General features: G+C 36.2%; 2 protein-coding genes across 6 annotated transcripts; one reads left to right on the top strand and one right to left on the bottom strand.

Annotated features, from left to right (window-relative positions):
* Positions 1 to 1,650: 1,650 nt before the first annotated feature.
* LOC132033509 (probable pectin methylesterase CGR3) lies at positions 1,651 to 8,771 on the bottom strand. 4 transcript variants are annotated; one of them, XM_059423500.1, is made up of 7 exons: positions 8,422 to 8,771; positions 7,368 to 7,520; positions 7,220 to 7,259; positions 5,732 to 5,773; positions 4,769 to 5,143; positions 2,687 to 2,742; positions 1,651 to 2,109 (listed from the first exon to the last, which is right to left on the bottom strand). In XM_059423500.1, the coding sequence occupies exons 2-7, from the start codon at positions 7,491 to 7,493 to the stop codon at positions 1,957 to 1,959; spliced, it is 792 nt and encodes a 263-aa protein (XP_059279483.1). In that variant the 5' UTR covers positions 7,494 to 7,520; positions 8,422 to 8,771; the 3' UTR covers positions 1,651 to 1,956. The 4 variants fall into 4 exon arrangements, with proteins under 4 accessions (XP_059279483.1, XP_059279482.1, XP_059279480.1 ...); XM_059423499.1 differs by having other exon boundaries at positions 7,368 to 7,504; XM_059423497.1 differs by having other exon boundaries at positions 7,368 to 7,528; positions 8,422 to 8,770.
* A 2,431-nt stretch (positions 8,772 to 11,202) lies between these two features.
* LOC132033508 (uncharacterized) lies at positions 11,203 to 21,662 on the top strand. 2 transcript variants are annotated; one of them, XM_059423495.1, is made up of 7 exons: positions 11,203 to 11,363; positions 14,041 to 14,082; positions 15,592 to 15,714; positions 16,364 to 16,599; positions 18,987 to 19,023; positions 20,749 to 20,806; positions 20,940 to 21,662. In XM_059423495.1, exons 1-7 carry the CDS (start codon positions 11,244 to 11,246, stop codon positions 21,020 to 21,022), a joined length of 699 nt encoding a protein of 232 aa, XP_059279478.1. In that variant the 5' UTR covers positions 11,203 to 11,243; the 3' UTR covers positions 21,023 to 21,662. The 2 variants fall into 2 exon arrangements, with proteins under 2 accessions (XP_059279478.1, XP_059279479.1); XM_059423496.1 differs by lacking the exon at positions 14,041 to 14,082.
* The last annotated feature ends 85 nt before the right edge of the window (positions 21,663 to 21,747 follow it).

The following is a 21,747-nucleotide window of genomic DNA, read 5'->3' as shown; positions in this document are numbered from 1 at the left end:
TTACTCTTATAATCTTACTTGAAAAAGAATTATTGTTCCATTTAAGGCATAAATTTAAGATATTTTTCCTCGAATAGGTTATGCTATAGGCTTTGTCCTTTTACATTTTTCCAATCTAGACATTACCATCTCTCTCTTTTGCTTTATATCCGAGTTCATTGCCTAAACAGTCCTATTCATTCATTTATTTATTTTTATCAAAAAAGTCATTTATCTTTTGTATTTGATTCGAAATGTCACTTTTTTATACCAGAAAAGCAACTTATCTTTTGCTATTTCAATTAAAAAAAAAAAAAGTCTCACAATTCAAATGTTAGGATTACCTTTCAGCAAATGTTTTGATATGTGACTCTCTCTAATACAAAAGAAAAAAGGTGAGTCAATAGCAAAAGATAAGTAAATTTTTTAATACAAAAGAAAGAAGATGACTTTGTTCACCTGTTTTCAATAGTTCGGTGATCATCTAAGCAATGAACTCTTTATACCTTCTCAATTTTTTCCAACATGACTTAGCTAAATTTGTTGATAGTATAAAGAATTTTTACATTATTACTGTACGTAGTTTAAGTAACTCTAGCTGGGATGAGCTAGCTAGATGGCTATTATGATCAATTTTGTGCGGGTTGCATGGAATGCAACAATTATGCATGATTATTGCAAGGATTATCCAATCAGGTGGCTTCTAATTAGAATGGGGCCAAAGGTTCCAGATTTATGAAAATAAGTTAAACTAAATTGGACACACTAATGCTTTATTAGGACATTGATAGCAACAATTGGCCAAGTTGTCCTACTATTATTTATACACTGTTCTCACTTTATGAGAACACATTCCCAGCTGTATCCATAAAAAGGCCCTTTCAAGTGAAGTTAAAAGTCAGCTGATCTTGGATTCTTGTCTGTACTTAATTCCGCCAGACTTAATTCCACCACTTCCCTTATTGGAGTTTATTGTACATTTTCTTGGGAACTTAGTACTAAAATTTGAAAATAATGGCTTTCACTTCTGACCAAAATACTGTTACCATAGCACGCGTTAGAGAAGTGATGCATTTCTGTGAATTATCCTTTTTTTAAATAACTCGTGTTTAGTAGATGATACCATTTTTTTTCTCGTAGACCTTTTAGACAACGGTTTAAAAATTCCTTTTGAGCAAAATGAAAATCTTTTATTATTGTAGAAGTTAGACGACAGTCTAATATTATCTGTAAAGTTGAGAAATATACGAGCAATTATTAAATCCAAGTCTGACGTTGTCCGGAAAGGTAGTTTCCCAAACTCTATATTTGCACAACTTTCAAAGATAGGGACAAAATCTAAATGATGACCTAAAAAGGGACATTTGCATAAATCAACCTGCATTTCTTTGATTATGTGTTTACACTATAATTAGTTCAATACTTCTTTAGAATTCTATTGATCCAATACTCGTCTCATTCAAGATTTTTGCCTAATGTATCACATTCTAGTTTCTACAGGATATACATGAGTAGGTGAAAATATATCGAATCAGGCAAAAGGGAACGTTAAAGCAGCAGATTATGAGTGCCTTACATTTAGACGACCAAAATAAAAGTAAGGCATGAAAAGGAAAGACAAGGTGGAAGGAGTTTGTCACCAATAATTAAATATGAAACAAAATAAACAAATAAAGAACCAAAAAGAGAAATATAGATGATGTTATCATTTAGCTTATGTGGCCATTACAACCAAAATCACAAAAATTCCCCATGAAACAGCAATGTAATTCCCATTTTCAACAAATCAACAAATTGCTATAACCCCATATATCTAATGAGAATTAATACACTAAGATGGCATACTCAATATTTTTTCAAGGAGACACCTGCTACTCTCAACAACTTATCGAAACAGCTGAAAGTTGTCATAACATATCTTCACATCATCCACAAGCTATGCGCGATTCCTTTTGTGTATAACTTCACATAATTATATCAACGGTAAGATCTCAGGTGGAAAATTTGGCAGCTAGGAACATATGATTTCTTCGAAGCAGCTTGGTCAAACTTCTTAATGGCAACTTCATTTTCCTCTAAACTTGTTTGAACAAAATATCGGACCCACCACGTTGAGCTCCTCAATTTGGCCTTTTGAGAGAACAGGAAGCAAAAGTAGAAGTAGTTGGCATCGGATTTCAAATTTAGCAAGATAATCTAAGTACATATACTATCAATTTTTATGAAGGGAAGAATAATATGGAAAAAAAATAACGGGCAGGCCTTTGGCTGCCATTTTATTGGGGCCGCAAGTATCTTCGACAAATGTAGATAAACACTTTTTCTCTTTGATTGGAAAATAGAAGATCTGACTTTTGACAAACAGTGATATGCTACTGCATGAATGAAGATGTTATAATAAGGTTTCAAATGAACTGCTAAAATGCACTCAAACTTTGTCAAGGCACCATCAAGAATCTAGATCAACTAAAACTAAAAGAGCAAGACGGGATAGGCCATTTCATATCAGAAGATAATAGGACACACACACACCCAACCCCCCCCCCGGGGCAAATAAGATGTAATAAAAGGCAAGGCTTCTAACTAGGATTAAAGTCCTAGGATCCAACACATTGGCTCCACACCCCTAAAATTTATGAGAGATAAAATGTCCACGCACTGTAACAAATTTATCTAAGTTTACAAGATGCAAGAGCAAGTCACTCACCAGCCCCCCAAATCTGGACTTTTCTGTAAACTTAGCTTTATGGTGACGTGGATAACCTGCAATTATCAAAGATTAACATCAGATGAACACCCGTAGAATTCTCTGGATTACAAAGTTTCCCCAGAAACCTGCCAATATCTTATACTATGTAGTAAACATGTGGAATAAATGACGCAGGTATGGAAGTGCAACTTATTCATGGAATGATATGGTTAAATCTTAAACGAGAAAGCTGAAGGAGTTAACAGCTCAATGAAAGCAAGGTGATCAGACTCTCCAACACATCCAAAATACAAAATGTTACTCTATAGAGGTCAACTGACCAAAAGTTTTACAAAAATAAAAGCACGCTAGCTGAACTGAAAGTACGCATGTTGCATTGATTTGGCATCAATAGCGAACCATTAGTTTAGAAGGATATGTATGCTTGAGGTATCATCAAAATAGATCCTACTATCACCATATCATTCTTTGAGAATATTATATGCAAGTTATCACTGTTAAATGGGAAAGGAGACAAAATGAATTCTCAAGTATCTTTTCTTTTTATAGTAACAACGAAGTCTTGCATAATTTAGGAATGAATTTGTTCTTTTCCAGTAAAATGGAAGGAACGGAAAAAGCCGTGATGTTTCTGCTATATTCTTCTACTAACACAGGTTCTCTCTTTCAGTTATACATAGACCCTGGTCATCCAATATTCCCCTGTTTGCTGTATCTCCTCACTGTCACGCCTGTTATATCCACTTCTGAGAAAACAGTTATTAGTGCCATTTATTTATTTTTATTTTTATTTTATTTTTAAAAAAAAAAAAAATATCATCCACTGGACACAGATGTCCTCTTCTTTTCTCTGTGTATGGGGGTGCGGAACCCAACATTTTGTCCTTAATATCCCTGCTATAAAATCGTATAGATATTCAGCTTTTCTTGATATTATTTAGGTAACTTGAGAAATGGTGAAAACTGGAGAGACATCAGCTTGGTCTTCAAAGGAGAAAACTGGATAAAACATTATTAGACCTGGTATAAAGGGGGATAGAAACCTATTGAAAGCTATGTTTTGTACTCTTCACTTTTAGTGTCGCACCCGTGTCGACACGACATGGGTGTGGGTGTGGGATCCATACCCGATCTGGTCAACCAATTTTGGGTACTTTGACCAACATTGAGGGAGAAATGCCGAACAGATTCAATGATTTATGTAATCAAAACAAAAGCTATGGTGAAATTGAAGAAAATGGAATAACCTGTATATAGAAATTTCTATGTCACTGCTTTGCCTTTTATCTCCTTCCGAGATTCTCCTCTTGAGCAATTTTTTTTTTCTTTTTTTGATGACATGGGAACCCGCAGCCACTACCCTTCAGGTGCGCACAGGGTAAACCCAGCTCCTGTGCAATAGCTCACAAACCACACAGGAGAGGTAACCTGCACTAGGCAAGTCCGTGCGACGAGCTCGACCCAGAAGGCAAATACCCTATTGTCATAGGCAGGGGGTTTCGAACCTGATACCTCCATTATAAAAGCCCCATGCTCAACCAACTGAGCCACCCTTGCGAGTACTCTTGAGCAATATTTTCTCCTCAAGTTTTCCACATAATATCTCATAATTTAGGTTTTATAACTCTATTTTTAGAATTTTAAATTAGTTTTTGCCGAATCCACGCACCCGTATCCGTACCCACGAATCTTAAAATTTAGATCATCACGAATCCGACCTCTAGATCCGTACCCATATCCGACACCCGCACCCGAGTCCGAGCAACATAGATTGAAAGCATACTGTATAAGAGACATCAGTGCAGAAAGAAATAAAAATTCAAGCAACAAATAATCAAGTTTCTAGCTTTGTCTACCAAAGAGAGGAATATGCTAGTATCACCAAGTACTGAAAATAAAAAAAAACATTCACCTGTCAAAAGGCATATCTTTCTAGGATTTAGATAAATACTTCCACTCATATGTGTGTAACCCAAAAGGCCAAACACCAAAATAGAGATCGACAGGAATGCAGAATAAACTTCCATTTAAGACTGGCTGTCATCTAAACATTACACCTAATTAACAAATTCTTCTTACCCGTGAAAATAACGAGTCCATGAGATGACAGCCTCGCCAATTCAGGAAGGGTCCTATTAAGATACTTTGGAGACAAGTAGTCCAACGCATCTGAGACAATCACTAGAGAAAATGATTTTGCACGATACGGCAGAGGAAATTTTATATCAGCCACGCGAACAATGCCCTTATGCACGAGTTTCTTGCAAAAACGACCTGCATCCTCTATATCATATGGTTCTATACCCCAAGCTTCAGTATCTTCCTCTCCTAACAATTTAGCAACAACCGAACAAGTATCAGGACCAACATGCAGCACCTTATGCATGCTATCTCCATATGCTTTCTTCAAAAAAGGGGTCGCCTTTTGAACCTCTACCGTACATAAAAAATCCCCTGCAGAGGTAAAACAGGTTGAAGATTCTAAGTCAACTTTAATATAAAAAAGGCAGTAACTTTATCTTAATAAATGTCAAGGCAAATAAACTGATAGAAACTATTATCCAAATTAAAATAAAGCAATAAAGTTAAGATATCTTCTAATATGAAGATTGGAAGTCAGTAGCTCTGTATATAGACTATATCAAGATTCTTCATCAAAAACTATAGACCATATCAAGATTCTTGATATGCATAAGCTGTTAGAGAGAATAGTTAGTTTTATTATATCTGAACAGACAGTACTTTTTAAGTAACTTTTAGATAGTTCCTACTACACGAGCCTTCCTATAATAGATTTTTATAATTTTCCTTGGAGTAAAGCCCCAGGCAGAGCCCAAAAGTGACAGCGGTTATCATTAAGGACCAAACTGAAGTTCTGGATACATATATGAGGTGATCATGACTCATGAATACATAGACCATTTTCACTAAGCAATTAATAGAAATGTCTCGGCACTTTGATTAAAACACATAATACATATGGCATTCGAAAGATAAATATGTCAAAACTCAAATCCTTCAGAATACTGCATGAGCACTTACCTTCCACTCTACTGATAGCTCCTTTAATACTGGCAAAAGTACCTACAACCGATGATATCCCTCCCATCAGCGTCAGATTGAAGTAAGGAACAATACTTACAGGCAGAAAGTGAGGTAAAGAACAATACTTAGAGGCAGAACAAAACGTCCAAGTCGAGAAAAGGATACACAACAACAACAACAACAACAACAACATACCCAGTGAAATCCCACAATGTGGGGTCTGGGGAGGGTAAAGTGTACGCAGACCTTACCCCTATCTCGGAAGATAGGGAGGCTATTTCCGAAAGACCCTCGGCTCAAGAGAAAACACGACGAGAAAAGGTCAGATAAACACAAGCAGTTCAAAGCAAAATGAAAACGAAACTAAAGAAAGCGAATAAGTCATGATAGAGCGGTCTGAAAAAAGGAAGCAGTAGCTACCAGAGATAAATAAGATAATCGAAGTACAAGAAACAACATATAGTAACAAGAATCAAAGGAAAATAGACTATAGATCAAAACTGCGACTACCTACTAGCCTTCTACCCTAATTTGAGTTCTTTATACCCTCCTATCTAAGGTCATGTCTTCGGTAAGCTGAAACTCCATGTCCTGTCTAAGCACCTCTCCCCAATACTTCTTCGGCTTACCCCTACCTCTTCTGAAACCATCCATAGCTAATCTCTCACACCTCCGCACTGGGGCATCTGTGTCTCTCCTCCTCGCATGCCCAAACCATCTCAGCCTTGCTTCCCGCATCTTGTCCTCCACTGATGCCACTCCCACCTTATCCCGGATATCTTCATTCCTAATCCTATCTCGTCTGGTGTGCCCACACATCCATCGCAACATTCTCATTTCCGTATTTAAATAACCTGCGTGACCATTACTGACAGCAGGGATTCATTCGAGATTTTTATTTAAAAGACATTGAGGTGAGGCCACTACTTGTTTGCAGATAGACCACTATTTGTTTGCAGATAAACATTAAGAAATATGTCGAAAACAATTCAATAAGAGACATCTTTTACTTGTTCATATGTAGATGCCATTAAACTATGTTTCGACATCTTTTCCTTCTTCCTTCTTTTTTTTTTTTTTTTTTTTTTTTTGGTTGATTGAAGGGAATGCTGGTCATGCACAATAATTAACGATTAATTTCAATATACAACTTACTCTAAACAAAGAATGTAGAGGGAGTCCTCCAAGTCAACTAAACTGTTTAACTAGTATTTAATTTAAACTAGAGGCTATAGGCCACAAACTGTAATGCCTCTAGTTTTCATACCCAACAATTTTCACCTATTCACAAAAGTAAATTTTGATGACAAGAAGTACAAGCCTTTCATAAGGAATGTTGGAGTCTAGTGTCATGAAGGAGCTCCAGTGTTGAGCAATCAGCTAAAATATCTTGTTTACTTTTTTCTTCATTTTTGTTGTTGCACATTTTACTATATTTTCACAGATAAATGTAATTTATAAAATTCCAAGGATTCGGATATATACCTGTGTCACGGTAAAAATACCCTATGAGAAGAAATGCTCCCTGGAATATCCAAAAGGAAAAGTAGAGTTACAAATGCAGTTAAATGACTTGAGTCTAGTAATTTTCCAAAGTTTATAACTATCAGTATCAGAATCTGGGAATAAGTACCACGATAACAAGGCCAATTGTTAAATATGGGGGAGACCGTGTCTTTGACCGAATTGAGGCTTCTAATGACGCAGCTCCATTATCTGCTACACGTCGAGATGGGTTGATAGGCCTCCTTGACATCATTATATAGGTTCCTTGCAACCAAAAAACCTAATTTTCTGGGCAACATAAAAGGCAAATTCTAATCATTAAAAATCAATCAAGAGCCAATAATATCAAAATCAAAACTAGATACCAAAAGCTGTAACATTTCTCATTTACGGCAGCTTTGATAATTTTCTCAGAGGTCTCCAAATATGGCATTATCTCAATATTAGGAAAAAGAACCAATCTTTTAAGAAAACAATGATTAGTAACTATCGATTTATTAACCACACAGATGAAAAGGAGCTAAACTAAAAGGGTGCCAAGAACAACACATTCAATCATTCAGTATAATAAGCCAACAAAAAGAGCAAAAAGCACCCATTTTGATATGAGGAAAAATACAAAGTAATGTGGTGAAGCATTTAACCATATATTTGTTACTCCCTCCGTCCCATAATAAGTGTCACCTTAGCCAAAAACACGCATATTAAGAAACTAATAATTCAATGTGAAGTTTACCAAATTACTCCTATATAATAAAAACAAATTACTTTTACCTCTTGATTAGAGCATGTAGAAGAAGTAAACCTTTTGGCATTGGGAATCCAACAATACCAAGTTACTATGTGGCTTTTTCAATCATCATTTAGATGTTACTTTATTATCCAAAGGTAGAATTGGAAAAAACTAGTCAATTTATATCTCGGTGACACTTATTATGAGACAAAAAAATTTAGCTAAAGTAACACTTATTATGGGACGGAGGGAGTATTTGTTAACCACACCCATGAATGGAAACTACGAGGGTGTCAAGAAAGAGACAAAAAATTCAATCTTTAACTATAATTAACGAACAAAAAAACAACATTGTACCCATTTTTATACAAGGGGAAGAAGGAAAAAAAAAAAAAAAAAAAGGAGGAAGCTTTCATTAAGATAGGCAATGGCAAAACATCATTTGTACCTGAATCAGTAATTAACAACGTTGAAACCCGAATAAAGATTCGTAATTTACAAATATTTGGTAATTCTAGTACTCAATGTGATATATGTATATTGATGAATACAAAAATTGGAAATTGTATAGAGAAAGAGAGTGAAATTTTTTGTTGGAGATTTGGAAATTAAGGCGCGTATGGAAGATTACTGAAATTGGCACGTTGGGAATGGGAACGGTTGTTATTCAACGGCTCTGCTCACTCTTCGGGAGCTTCGATTCGGAATTAAGTATCACCGACGCACACAACATTTTCTTTCTTTTTTAATTTTTCTTTCTTCTTCTTTGTTTGTGTTGTTATGGATTTCAACAAGATAGGTTTGTACTATTACCATTTGATTCGTTACATTTTTTAAACAGAAAAGGGCCAAAATTACCCCTCAACTTTGTGAAATAATTTATCCATACCCTTCGTTATACTTTAGGGCCAATTATACTATACTATAAGGTCAATTATATCCTTATGGCTAATGGTTGCCACGTGGCATCATCTTGAGCCTTTAAAATTATTTTTTCCTCAAATAATTCTTTACCCACTAAAATAACCAATCCGACCCGAATTTATTATTTTCAGCCCAACTAATACTTACCCACTATAATAACCAACCCGACCCGAACTTATTATTTTCAGCCAAACTAATACGACCTAACCCATTTACCCTAAAAAACTATTTCCCTCTCAAAACTCCCACTCTCTCTCTCTATCGTCTTCAACCGGTTCTGTTTATGTTTAGCTGCTCTAGTAATTGGGCTATTTTGCTCTTTGATGAAAAAAAACAGTTTAGCTGTTTAGCTTCTTACCTTCCTTTAGATGCCTCTTACATGTTCGTTTATTTAGAAGCCACAGAGAGTTCAATCTTTGCTGGTTATAAAGCTCAAAGTGGAACAAATAACTGCAGAAAGTTATTGCAACCAGTCAGACGAGCTGTTGAGTGATTCCACTAGTTATAGGAAGTTATTGTATTAAAACTGAAGGAATCTTTGTTTTTTCTAGCATCAGTGAGTTTATGGAGAAGTCGGCTATGGAAGTTGAAGACGATGGAGAGAGAGAGAGTGGGAGTTTTGAGAGGGAAATAGTTTTTTAGGGTAAATGGGTTAGTTTGGCTGAAAATAATAAGTTCGGGTCGGGTTGGTTATTGTAGTGGGTAAGTATTAGTTGGGCTGAAAATAATAAATTCGGGTTGGGTTGGTTATTTTAGTGGGTAAAAAATTATTTGAGGGAAAAATAATTTTAAAGGCAGAGATGATGCTTGTTAAGAATCATAAATAAGCGGTATAATCGAATTTATAAGATAAACTTGCGAGCTAAACGTTAAAGGCTGCTTAGAAATTAAAAAAAGAAAGACGCAAAAGTGCATTTAGTGATCAAACCCAACACTTGGCCAGTGCTCCACTTAGTCTGATTTAATCATGTATTCCTTTAGTTAATATTATATATATTTTAAGGATTATATACATAATATACCGAATTTAATCGGGTGATCATAGGTTCACGAGAGCCATTTTCTATACATAAATTCACCCCTGCCTCTACCACTGATGTTGGGCTCTTCTTATAGGTGCTAATCCACTAGCATAAAGCCGTGAATCGCGCCTCATTATTGACAATAATGGTCAATAAATACTACTTAATTACAAAAACGAAACGTTTGGCTACGTATTCGGATCGGATATCGAACGCCTGAAACTCATAACTGCTCCCTGGCAACTGCTTCTGACTCCTTGCTCTGGGCTCGTGTGGGATGATTTCCATCGGGTCTACGAATGAAATGCGTCTCAATCGTCTCCCTCTGTCACATGTCATCTTACGCCACGTGTCTTGTCAAATTTAATCCTGCACAAAATAGACGATGTTAACGGATGAAGGGCAATATAAAACCTTTTTCAGTAGCAAAGGGATAAATTTGAACTACTATTATAATGTTAAAGGTATATATGGACCGATAATATAACGAACTACATATTTAAATCTTTTTAAATAGTTGAGGGCCAAATATGACCCTTTTCTCTTGATATATAATTATGAGCTTCAGCCTTCAGTATCAACAGCAATATATAATAATGAGCTTCAGCCTTCAGTATCAACAGCAAAATAAAAGTCAAAATATCAATAATGATTGTGGTGTAGTGGCCGGTACTATTCAATCCTCAATCAAGGTCTCGAGTTCGAGCTCAGGGGCGGAGCCACATTGGCTCCAGGGGTTCATCCGAATTCCCTCGGTAAAAAATTACAGTGTATTTTCAAAGTTAAAATTATTTTATTATGTATATATAGTAGATGTTAAATTCCTGACTTCTTCGTGTATTAACCTTTTAGAATTTTTGAACTCCCTAGATGAAAATTCTGGCTCAGCCACTGTTCGAGCTCCCTTAGCTACGGAGCCATCATTGTTAGAGGGTGCTTTGCCACCTAATATAGGACTATCCGGCATTAATCTAAATTAGTCGGGCTCTAATACGGATATCAGACGTGAAAAAAAAGTCAAAATTGGTTACTTTTACTTTTAGATCGACAGAGTAAAACAGTTGACCCGAAAAGGTCCGACGAGCGGTAAGGGGTAACTGGGAATTATCACAAATCACAACCAATTAAAACCACACAAAGAGACAAAAAAAAATACTAAGTCGAAAGAAAAAAGAAAAAAAGAAAAACCAAGTACAATTTCATGTAAAGTCGGCGTAGCAGAAGAAAAATCAAATATTCTGGATTCACACAACATAGGATGTTTCATCGACTCTTTATTCTGTTAATTTCAGTGTGTGGTGAATTTAATCAAAGCTAATCAAATATGGGTACCGAAAAAGCTGGTAAAGACAATGGGGAAAGACCTTATCAAGAAAAGGATGAGATGAAACTTTGGGGTATTTTTGTATTTGCATTAATTGGAGCTACTGCCACCACCTTTGCTGTAGGTTCTTACCCCCATTCAATCTTTTTTGTTTTCTATACTTGTTTTGAATTTGGTTTCTGTAGAGTTGTATGCTTTATTGAGTAATCTTGAAATTTATAGTCTTTAATATGTTGCAGTATCAGAGAAAATGCAATAATTGGCCCATCTCATGATTTTTTTGGTTTCTATACTTCTTTCATCAATTTGTATTTGGTTTCTGTAAAGTTCTGTGCTTTATTGAGTAATCTTGAAATATTTGATCTATAGTGTGTTGCAGTATCAGAGGAAATGTAATAATTGGGCATTTAGGGAAAATGGGTTGCGGGTAATAAATTTTACAAAAACCCCATTTCATGCTTTTTTGGTTTCTATACTTCTTTCATCAATTTGAATTTGGGTATTTGTGCAATTCAGTGCTTTCTGTAAAGTTTTAATGATTTATTGAGTATTCTTGAAATCTATAATCTATAGTATGTTGCAGTATCAGGGATAATGTGAAAATTGGGTATTTAAGGGAAATGGGTTGTGGAGATTTTTGTGTGGGTTGATATGTTGGTGGGTATTGCAAGGAAACTTAAGTGTAGGCTTTGATCAAACTGGGAAAGGAAGAAAATTGGGGATATTTAGGTTTCTCACTTTTTTATGCATACTTGTGAATAAATTTTGCCCTGATTAATTGCCATTATAGCAGTAATTCTGCCATATGACTGTTATTCATATTTAGGAACCACAATGATGCTAATTGCATATAGGTTGATATGCTGTAACTTTGGGATGGCCATCATTTGTTTTTTTTTTTTTTTTAATTTTTAAGGGGTTTGCGTTGTGTCTGGACCATGGGGGTAAGAGGAGGAACCAATAATTGATAAATTACCTAAAGCCCTAAAGGAACTATATAATGGAAAGGAAAACGCAGGAAAAATGAAGTCTTTGTCAAAGGACGAAATGAGCTTTACAAGATTTTGATCCTATTTGCCTACACTTTTTGTTACCGTAAAAGGAATAGTCTCAAGTAACAGAATTAAGTTTAACAAATTGGCTCAGGCAAATCCTCAAAGATTCTACTCTATACGACTTTTGTAAAAGGCAAGAGTCTTGCCTCATATGGTACTGATGCATAGATTTTGTACACCAATACATTGTAATATGCATAGTTGTTCATTCCCTTACTATAAATAACACGTTCATTCCCCGGTTTAGGAGCCAAAGAATCTAGGCACTATGTCCTACTCCGTCAGAACCCGTGGAACTCTGCCCTTTCTAAAGTAATCTTTTTAGAAGATTTATAAGAAAAAGGAAGACGTGATTTAGATATTCAAAGCACCAGTGAACTTGTTGAGTGAAAGGGTGTTGATTGCAAAGGGAAAATCTTTCAAAGAAGTGGCAGAGCGTGGGACCACCATGGATGGAAGATGCTGGTTATTATCTATCCAGAATGAGCTTCTATTCTCAGTTTCAGCTGATGAAATTAAAAGCCGGAGGTGATACCTTAGGTCATTTTTCGTTGAAAGGTTCAACAGAAAGATTGGGTCACCAGAACTGGTTTGCAAGTTAGGCGCACGTTAAGGGCTCGAACTTGTCATCGCAAACAAAATTTTGTTATCTAAGTAGAGAATGAGGTGCAGGCCCATTATTCACCTAGTTTCGAACTGTGCACCAATGTCCTTTGGAGATTTCTCGGTTATAAGGAAAAGGGATGGCGAAGGAAATATCTTTTGGTGGAGAAGAATATATCTCTCTATGGGTAGGGGGAGGATTATGATAAAGAGGTCGAATATATTTGATGTGGCACTAATGGAGAAATGTGTTTTGCACATAGAGACATTACCAGGAAAAGTTATTGTTGCCATATACAAACTATCAAGTAGTGGAAGATGAAGATGTTCAAATGACCGTATGATTGTCTCTTTATTGATAATTTTGTGGAAAGTTCGTCTCCCGGCAACGGAATGATATAACCTTTGTTCTCTTTTGGTTATTAAAAAAAGAGATTATGAAGGAAAAAGATGATTTTACAAAGTTCTTTGTCAGGACAATGACCCTTAAAGCAAAACTGTCAGGAGCGACATATACATTTTTGGTTGGATGGGGTGTATGCATATCCTTGGATGTTAGCCATTTCTATGATAGATTGGGCAGTATATTCGATTTTGTCACAAGAAACATGTAGAAATATCCCAGGAAATTAGTTTGAAAAGAGCCGCTTGGTATTGGGAATGAGAAGTGGAGTTCATGCAAAGGATTTATAGTTACTCAAGTGTGGGAGATAAGGAGGATAGAATGGAGTGGACAGCTTTTGTATTTGCATGTATTGATGAAAGACATACTATAAAGGGAGGGCAGGGAAAACCAAGGTGGAAGAAGATATGAATATAAAATTCGATATGAATACCTTTGTGCATTGCAACACTTTATTATTAACGAGGGACTAGTATTCAGTGACTTTTTGCATATTCTTCTTTTCTTGGAGACATATAATAATAAATTCTACAAATTGAAGTTGAGTAGGTCAGATGATTTTTCCACCCGGGTGTGGTCGTTGCCGCTTGTGACCACTTTAAACTTTCATGTTCTTCTGTATTCTGTTGGAACAATGAAAAAGTTTTAAAGGAATTTTGTAGCTTTCCTTGTGTCCTCCTTTTTCCACCTTTGGGTTGCTGCTGATTATTAATTAACAGCCTGAGAAATTTGGCAGGTTACACAATTGCGAAGTACAGTGGATTTTGTCTACTCTCAGGTAATGAGCATCATTATTCAATCTCATTTGGATAAATGTAGAATTTCAGTGTACCCCAGAGTTACCCTCCCTGCATTCAGTCTAAGTTACGTCCTAGGTGCCTGTTGCTTGTGCATAGTCATAGTGAGCAATCTTTGCTTCCTTCGACTACCTCTTATCTGGTTTGATCATTTTTTCTCTTGTAATCTTTGGTGTAGCACCAAATAGGAGAACGAAAATAAGGGGAAGAAAAGGCAAAAAATGAGAAGGGAGGGGGGGACGGGGGGTTGGGTGTGCTGGCGATAGGAGAAGGGAGGAGGAAGAAGAATATAAAGGGAAGAATTGTAGTATCCAATCATTATAGGATATTTAATATAGTCTTTTGACCAAAATGCACTAGAGTCCTACTTATAGAATAGGGAACACTGAGCAAGTCAAAACTAGAGACGACTAAAACCTGTTTCTCTAACTAAAAGATAAGACTATCTGTAACTAACGGGAAGACCTTTTAATGAAAAATTAGTGCTATCTCTAACTCAAAGAATTTCTTTTTCTTAAACTAAAAGATAGAGATATATGTCAAGGGCAGGAAAATGTGATATTGATATGTTTAATCTGCATCGATCATTCTACATAAGTGCTCTTGTCGATGGTCTAGATCTTCAAAATATGTGAGTCAGTTTTACAGTTACCAGTTTCAAAAAAAAAATATGTGAGTCAGTTTTAACTCACATCTAAATATAATTCACCACTCAGAAGATGACTGAAAAAACAGTGCTTCCAGGTCTTTGGTTCAGTGGCGAGAGCTAAGCAATTTGTGGATTAGAGCCGCACGTGATGAGTTTGAAAGTCGTCCTGGTCTGAAGTTTGGTATTTAAGTGGAGAAGGGCACGGTGACGAGCTCATGATACACAGAGTTTCGAACTATGGGCAATCTAGCCCTAGGATATTCTTGATCATAATAAAGAGATGGAACTGAAAAATCCCTTTATCCTAATAAGAACGAGGTGTTCGGGGAATGATCATCAGATGTGAATTTGGATATTGATTCTTTAATTTTTGGAAATAAACTCTTGCATATTTATCAACTGCAGTTATCAACTACAGAAAAAGTTTTATAACTCACTTTCATGGTTAAAAAGTATCAGAAAATAATGGTAAAAGAATAAAGTGCGTCACTCTCTTAATATAATAGTGCTATTTTCTTTCGGATACAGGAAATCTATGTTTACTCTGTGAAATGAGGTGTTGCCGTAAAATTGATTGTGTGCACATAATTGCTTTTGCTGTTTTCTTGCAATGTTCCAGTGTGCAAGTTCAAAACTAATTAACTGTTGCATCTCTAATATGAAGCACATTATATGGAGTGGCGTTCTTGTTGGTGGAACTCAAGATATTCATATTCTATTGACATTTTTGCTTAAAAAAGGGTTCGGTTCTAGTTGTTTTGATAAATACTGTGCCGGGGGGGGGGGGGGGGAGAAGAAATGTTTTTCTTGAGCTAATAACTATTTCTTTGAATTGCAAAAGTTGAAGCATTCAGCACGGAGAAGTCGAGCTGGTGGTTCTTTTAGGACAAGTTTTCAGGAGGAAGCATGGAAAAGATATAATCGCAGGATGCGGGAGGAGTATGAAGAAGAAATGGAGAGAGTGGTGAGCTACATTTTCATCTTCAACAATTTCACTCTCATTCCTTATATCGAATTGAAAGAGAACTTTGTCAAAGTCTTTTTCAACTAAAAGCAAGTGGAAAGTCACCGTGTGAAGACATTGTGATATTTGTTTTATAAATCCAGGCCCCTATGCGTATTTGTTAGAATGTGCGTGCAGCTCTTTGAATATAAACTTGTTGTGTCAAAAGAATTCAAATACCATTCGTTCTCCTGGACAAGCTGCGAGTAAAAATATCTGGAAAATCTTTTAGTTAGAAGGTTGGAGGATGGACATAAGATTTACCCTTATTTCTTCATCTGCAATGATACACTGAGGTTGTACAGAACCATTGGACATTAATAGTAGTGAACACACATCCTTGTCCGTCTTTCATTCAAGTGAAATGTCACTCCTACCTTTTTTCTTTGCCTGATTGAACTGTTGATTGTTTCTGCTTTCGATCCCATAATTTGTGACCCTCACAAGCCAACTACAGATATTAGATCTAGTGACTAACATATCTGAGCTAAAGAAAAACATAATGAGATCACGGATAAACTTCCATTTTTGAGTTTATTCTGAAATTTATCTGTGTATTCTACCTTAACCATTGGATTATTGTTGACCCAATATTCTATGCATTTCGTAGGAGCGCATACGCCGTATGCAAAGTGTTTTCAATAGGGAGAGAAACAAATACAAGAGGAGCTATGAGAGCTGGCAAGAAAATGGGCAAAGTGCATATCATCAGCACTTTCAAAGGAATGACTGGTATTGGAAGGCTGATACGTCATTCAGAGACCGGGGAACTAATTACAGGGAAGCTCCTAGGGCCAATGCAAGCTACCCATTGTCACATGACTACTCGGTTTTGGGTCTTGACAGGTAGTAATATGTTTTCAGAAGTTGAATTGATCTATATTAATAGTGGTTTGCATGTTATCATCAATTATATAAGCCATTTCGGACCTCAAATTGCCTCGGCCATAGCATCTTTAAGGATTTCAGTGCGCTGCTTCTTCAGTTGATTTATGTTCTCTTATTTGTTACTTAGTGTCTGAGTGTTATTCTTTTGGCATACCAGTTTTTCCTCTTTATGGTGTTAGTTAGCTGAACGATAAGTGTCAAATGTCAAATGAATCATTAAGAATGATTATGCCATAATTATTTGGAATTTCATGAATTAGGGAACTTCCATTTTTCATGTAGCTCAAGGTCCTATATGAGGGGTCTTTCAGTATGTTGTTCGTCTCTCTCGTTTCACATGGTACCAGAGTTTTTGCATTTCCAATGGACACATAAGTGGCTTCCGCTTACCCGGCCAAGAAACTTTTTGCGATTCTCTTTACTATGTTCTTGCTTATTATTAGAACAGTAAAACTATCAGAAACTACCTCTTCCTTGTTTATTGTTAGAATAGTAACACTATTAAAAGCTACCTCTTAGTTCATTTGTTTTCCTTATATAATTTTTATTGGTAACCAGGAAATCTTATGATGTATAGATAGCTTATTAGATTTTCTAGAAGCTTTATCCACATTTATATCAGGACACCAACTTGGTGTATATCAGTAAGTTATTTGATTCCTTATTTGTTTCTAGTGACTGTTTCAGTGGCATGCACTCCTTTTTACGTCTTTCTTTGATGTTATCCCAATTCGTCAAAAGTCTCATCTCGATGAATAAATCGGTGAAAATCGTATTACATAGATTTAGTCCACGTTTACTGAAACTGATGCGGTCAGTTCATGTGGATGGACCTGTCAAGCCAGCACTTAGCATGTGTCTGGTCATGCGTCTCTCTGGGGCGATTACTTTAGGCTCAGTGATTAGGAAATCATTCATCTCTTATGAGTTGGGAAAGACGTACTAATTGTAGTCGCTTGGTTAGATCCTCCTAGAGGACCTTGCTGAGTAGTTGTATCCATGAAGAAGATGCTTCTAGTGGATTCTGTTGTCTGACTTATAATATGATACTTAATAGTAATGGTGTATACACTATCCACGAGAGAAAAAAAAAAAACCCTTATTTTTTATTCTGTCGTTGACTCTTAAAACATAATAGGCCCTCTTTGCATGTTGATGAAACTCTAATTTAGCACAGGCCCAAAAAGTGAACGCCTTCTGCAAAGGCTTAAAAATGTGCACCTATGTGTATGCCTTGACATACAGCTATATGTTTATAGAGGAGTCTTGCGTTTTACCTGATGCATCAGGGCATCTTATTGATGCCTTACTCTGGGGTCTCCTAATGCCTTTCATACGCCTTTGAAAAAACTGCTAAAATGGAGTATATATTAGACCTCCTCCTCCTCCTAAGTAAGAGCTAGTGATTAGGGAAGTTTGTTAATCATCTATTCTAGATTATCACGCAAAAAAATGTATTTGGATGTTTGTTGTATAACTTCAATCGTTCTTTATGATCTTCCTCAGACCTTTTTAAGCCAACGCACAACCCAAAAGAGGAAAAAAGAGAGCGACTACGTTGCAAAAATGATAGTCCTAAAATCAAAGTTGTTTAGGACACATTGCTGTTCATTTATAATGGTTTGAGGCATATGCTTTTTTCCATTAGGCGAGCTTTTTGGCCAATTCTTTTGCTAGGGTGTTCTGGATCAAAACAGAAGGAAGAAGGGTTTACAAAGAAGAAAAATAACTAATTTGCATTCTTTTGTTGGCAACTCAAGGACCAAAGCATACACCTTAACCCTAAAAGAATATGCCTCATAGAAGTACCTGTTGTAGCTTACCAATGCCATGGGCTCTTTTATTTGAAGTCACGTTGACTAAACTGAAATACTTTGAGTAGTTTTGTTTTCAACTTATTCACTTACTGCAACATAACAAGGAAAAGATAATGGTACCCTATGAATGGTGCAACCTATCAAGTGCGCCATGTATCTTACTTAGATGGAAGGGGAAGATCCGTTTTGCAGACTCTGGATAGTTAGATGCCATATTTGTGATTAATCTCGTGCTGAGTTTTACTTTCACCATGGTTAAATCATGACACTGAAAATTGTGTTGTAAAACACTGTTTCACCTACGATGAGGTGGTCTAGGATAGAAGGCTTTGCTGCTCTAAAGGATATTCTTTCTTCTGTAAATTACAGATACTTTCTGTTCTTGCCTATTTGCAGCTTTTCTCTTACATAATCAGCTGTATCAGATTTTCATGTGGCCAAGAGGTCGTGGATGTGTTCTCAAGTTGTTTGGCGATGATATTGACATTGACATGAAACTTAACATGTTTGATGCCTCCATTATGACAGGTCTAGGACAAAGCCTTACACGGATGATGAGATAAAGGTAATTGTCATTCTCCAGCATGTCTGAAAATTCTTCCAGTGTAAATGAAAGTAGTGTTGTTATGTACATTTTACCTCCCTTTGTTTTATCTATTTATCTTTATTACCTTCCATTGTTTTAAGATTCCCTGATCCCACCTCTTATTTATGGAGGAGGATGGTCTAGACTCTAGAGAACTAAATAACGGAGAAAACTTTTTTTGGGTGCTAGCCGCCCCTGCCATCCTGCAATAATTAAAGCCTTAAAACATTTATCTCCTTTATTCTGCAGCTTTTTTGAATGTATAGAAGTATTTTTCTTTTTGCGCGCTACCACCCAGCGTGAATGACAGACTTAACATTTATCTCCTTTGAGCTGCTCCTATTTTTCTGATTATTCCGAATAAAACATATGTAGGTCTATATTTGTTGCTAGGCAGGAAAAAGAGCGAGCAAAATCATCTGTAGCCTCTTATAGAAAACTACTGTCCTGGAAAAGGTGAAAATAAAATGAAATGATACTTCTCCCGATAAATTTCTCATATCACCAATTTTAGCAGCTAGAAGCTCTGTTAATTTACTCAACAACTTTACTTTTCTTTGTTCCTAGTGTACTTCAATTGAGACTGCAAGCCAAGCTGCTTTACTTCTGTTGCCTGCCACAAAAAAATCAGGGAATAAACATATATTTCCAAAGGAATTAGATCAAGTGCATTGCTTTATTATGTAAAATTATCATGCAACTAGCCTTTGTAGAACAGAACACTTATGGTGGGGTCTTAATTTACTGTCGTGCTACAACAAAGACACTCGAGCAGTTTCCAATGAATTTCAGTTAAAAAACATTACAGAACTAGCAAGAATTGTCTGCTCTGCAAAATTGTGTCTGATAGAATCCAATGAGGAGTGTGTCTTTTGATATTGGGAAATGGATATCCACAACGCAAGGACTTCCATATATTAGCTTGCTTCTCCTCTATTTCAAATTGAATGTCCACCTTTTCCGCTCCAATCTTTGTCGGAGACCAATTTAGGCTAACCGTTCAAACATATTATACTTCACAAAAAATGACATTGGACATAAACAACAACAGTAGCATACCTAGTGTAGTTCCACAAGTGGGGTCTGGGGAGGGTAGGATGTATGCAGACCTTACCGCTACCTTTGTGGGGTAGAGTCATTGGACATGTTTACTTTTTTCAGTAAAATTTTCTCCTTATTCTATTCATCAAGAACCAAAAGTCCCTACGTCACCCTACATGTCTCAACAATATTTAAACATTTTCAACTCTATGAACTGTTGTAAATTAAACAAAAGCATTCACTAGGAAATGTTGAGAGTAGTTGGTAGGGAAAGAAGAAAAAGAAACAAACAATTGAGTATTGACCAAGTCCATTTTTTGACTGCCTCGTCAAATTTAACAAGTTGATGCCTAATATAATCTGGGAGGTGCTGGCATCGCCGATTAGTAGGAGATTTCGTGAAGCTGATAATTTATTGTACATACTTATCTTCAACAAAATAAATTTTTTAACTTCAACGAAAATTTATTGTACATACTTATACGCACAGATCTCTGCTAGTATTATCCAATTTGAGCTATTTGCGAGGGCATCTGATAGTAGACATTGTAATGGTCCTTCAGTTTTGACTATCTAATTCTGCTTCTTTCTCCGTCTGTTATGCACACATATGAAAACATTTACTTGGTATTGAAAGTGCATTTTTTTTCTTTTAACTTGCAGTCTGCCTTTAGGGCAAAGGCAAAGCAGTTTCACCCTGATCAGAATCAGCAAAATAAAGGTGAATCATATTGGCGGTCTATTTGATATTTTTATACTTGTATTACCTATTTCAAATTCGAGAAAAGCAAAAGCAAAGAATTTCTACTACCTGCATCAGGTGATAAATATGTGATATTGTGACTTGGTTGCAGAGGCTGCTGAAGCAAAGTTTAAGGAAGTCATGAAGTCCTATGAGGCTATAAAATCGGAAAGGAAAAATGGCATGAACCGATAAAAATGCCATGAAAGTGCCTGCAAATTTTCTGTAACATTTTAAGAGGTCATGTCCACTTGATGCGTATGTTAGTCTAGCTAATCCAAGTGGTCCTTCAGATGGATTCCTGGTCGACTGTCGAGCCGTTTGCTTCCAGCCTTGTGCTAGACGACTGGTACACGTAGTCTCCTGACATTCTTGGCTTCTTATTGAGGTTTTCAAGATACGCTTTGAAATAGGTTCTCGTTTCTTTTTTCTTCAAAATTCACGAGTATAAGACTACTTGTACAGCCAAGGAGGTTGTAACTTCCAAGATTAGTTGCTATTGTAATTCCTTTTCCTGGAAGAGCTCAATTTGTGACATGGGATAGCTGAACATATAGATTAACATTGTATATCACACAGGCTTTAGTACAATGTAAGATAGCTCAAGATGTCAAATAAAGAGAGGAAAGGCTGTAATCAGCCTATGAATTTTGCCTTGTATTAAATCTGAGTGGCCAAGGCTGCATAACTCATGTAAGTAGTTGATTATGTTATATCCTTGGTGACTTGGTGGAAAGGATTTGTAGAAACTTCTTGAAATTGTTCATTGTAGTATCATAAATGGTCGAAATTTAGAGGGAAAAAACCCCAATTTCTATGCTAATTGTTCTGTCAAGGTAGATCCCATAAGTAATTATCACAGTAATTTCAATGTTAAGCTTCGAGCTTTTGAGCTATCAGTTTTCATGCTTGCTCAATTT

The sequence above is a fragment of the Lycium ferocissimum genome, chromosome 10, assembly GCF_029784015.1.
Source record: "Lycium ferocissimum isolate CSIRO_LF1 chromosome 10, AGI_CSIRO_Lferr_CH_V1, whole genome shotgun sequence".
NCBI lineage: Eukaryota > Viridiplantae > Streptophyta > Magnoliopsida > Solanales > Solanaceae > Lycium > Lycium ferocissimum.
Note: the sequence above shows the minus strand (reverse complement) of the source record. Positions and strands in the feature narration are given on the sequence as shown.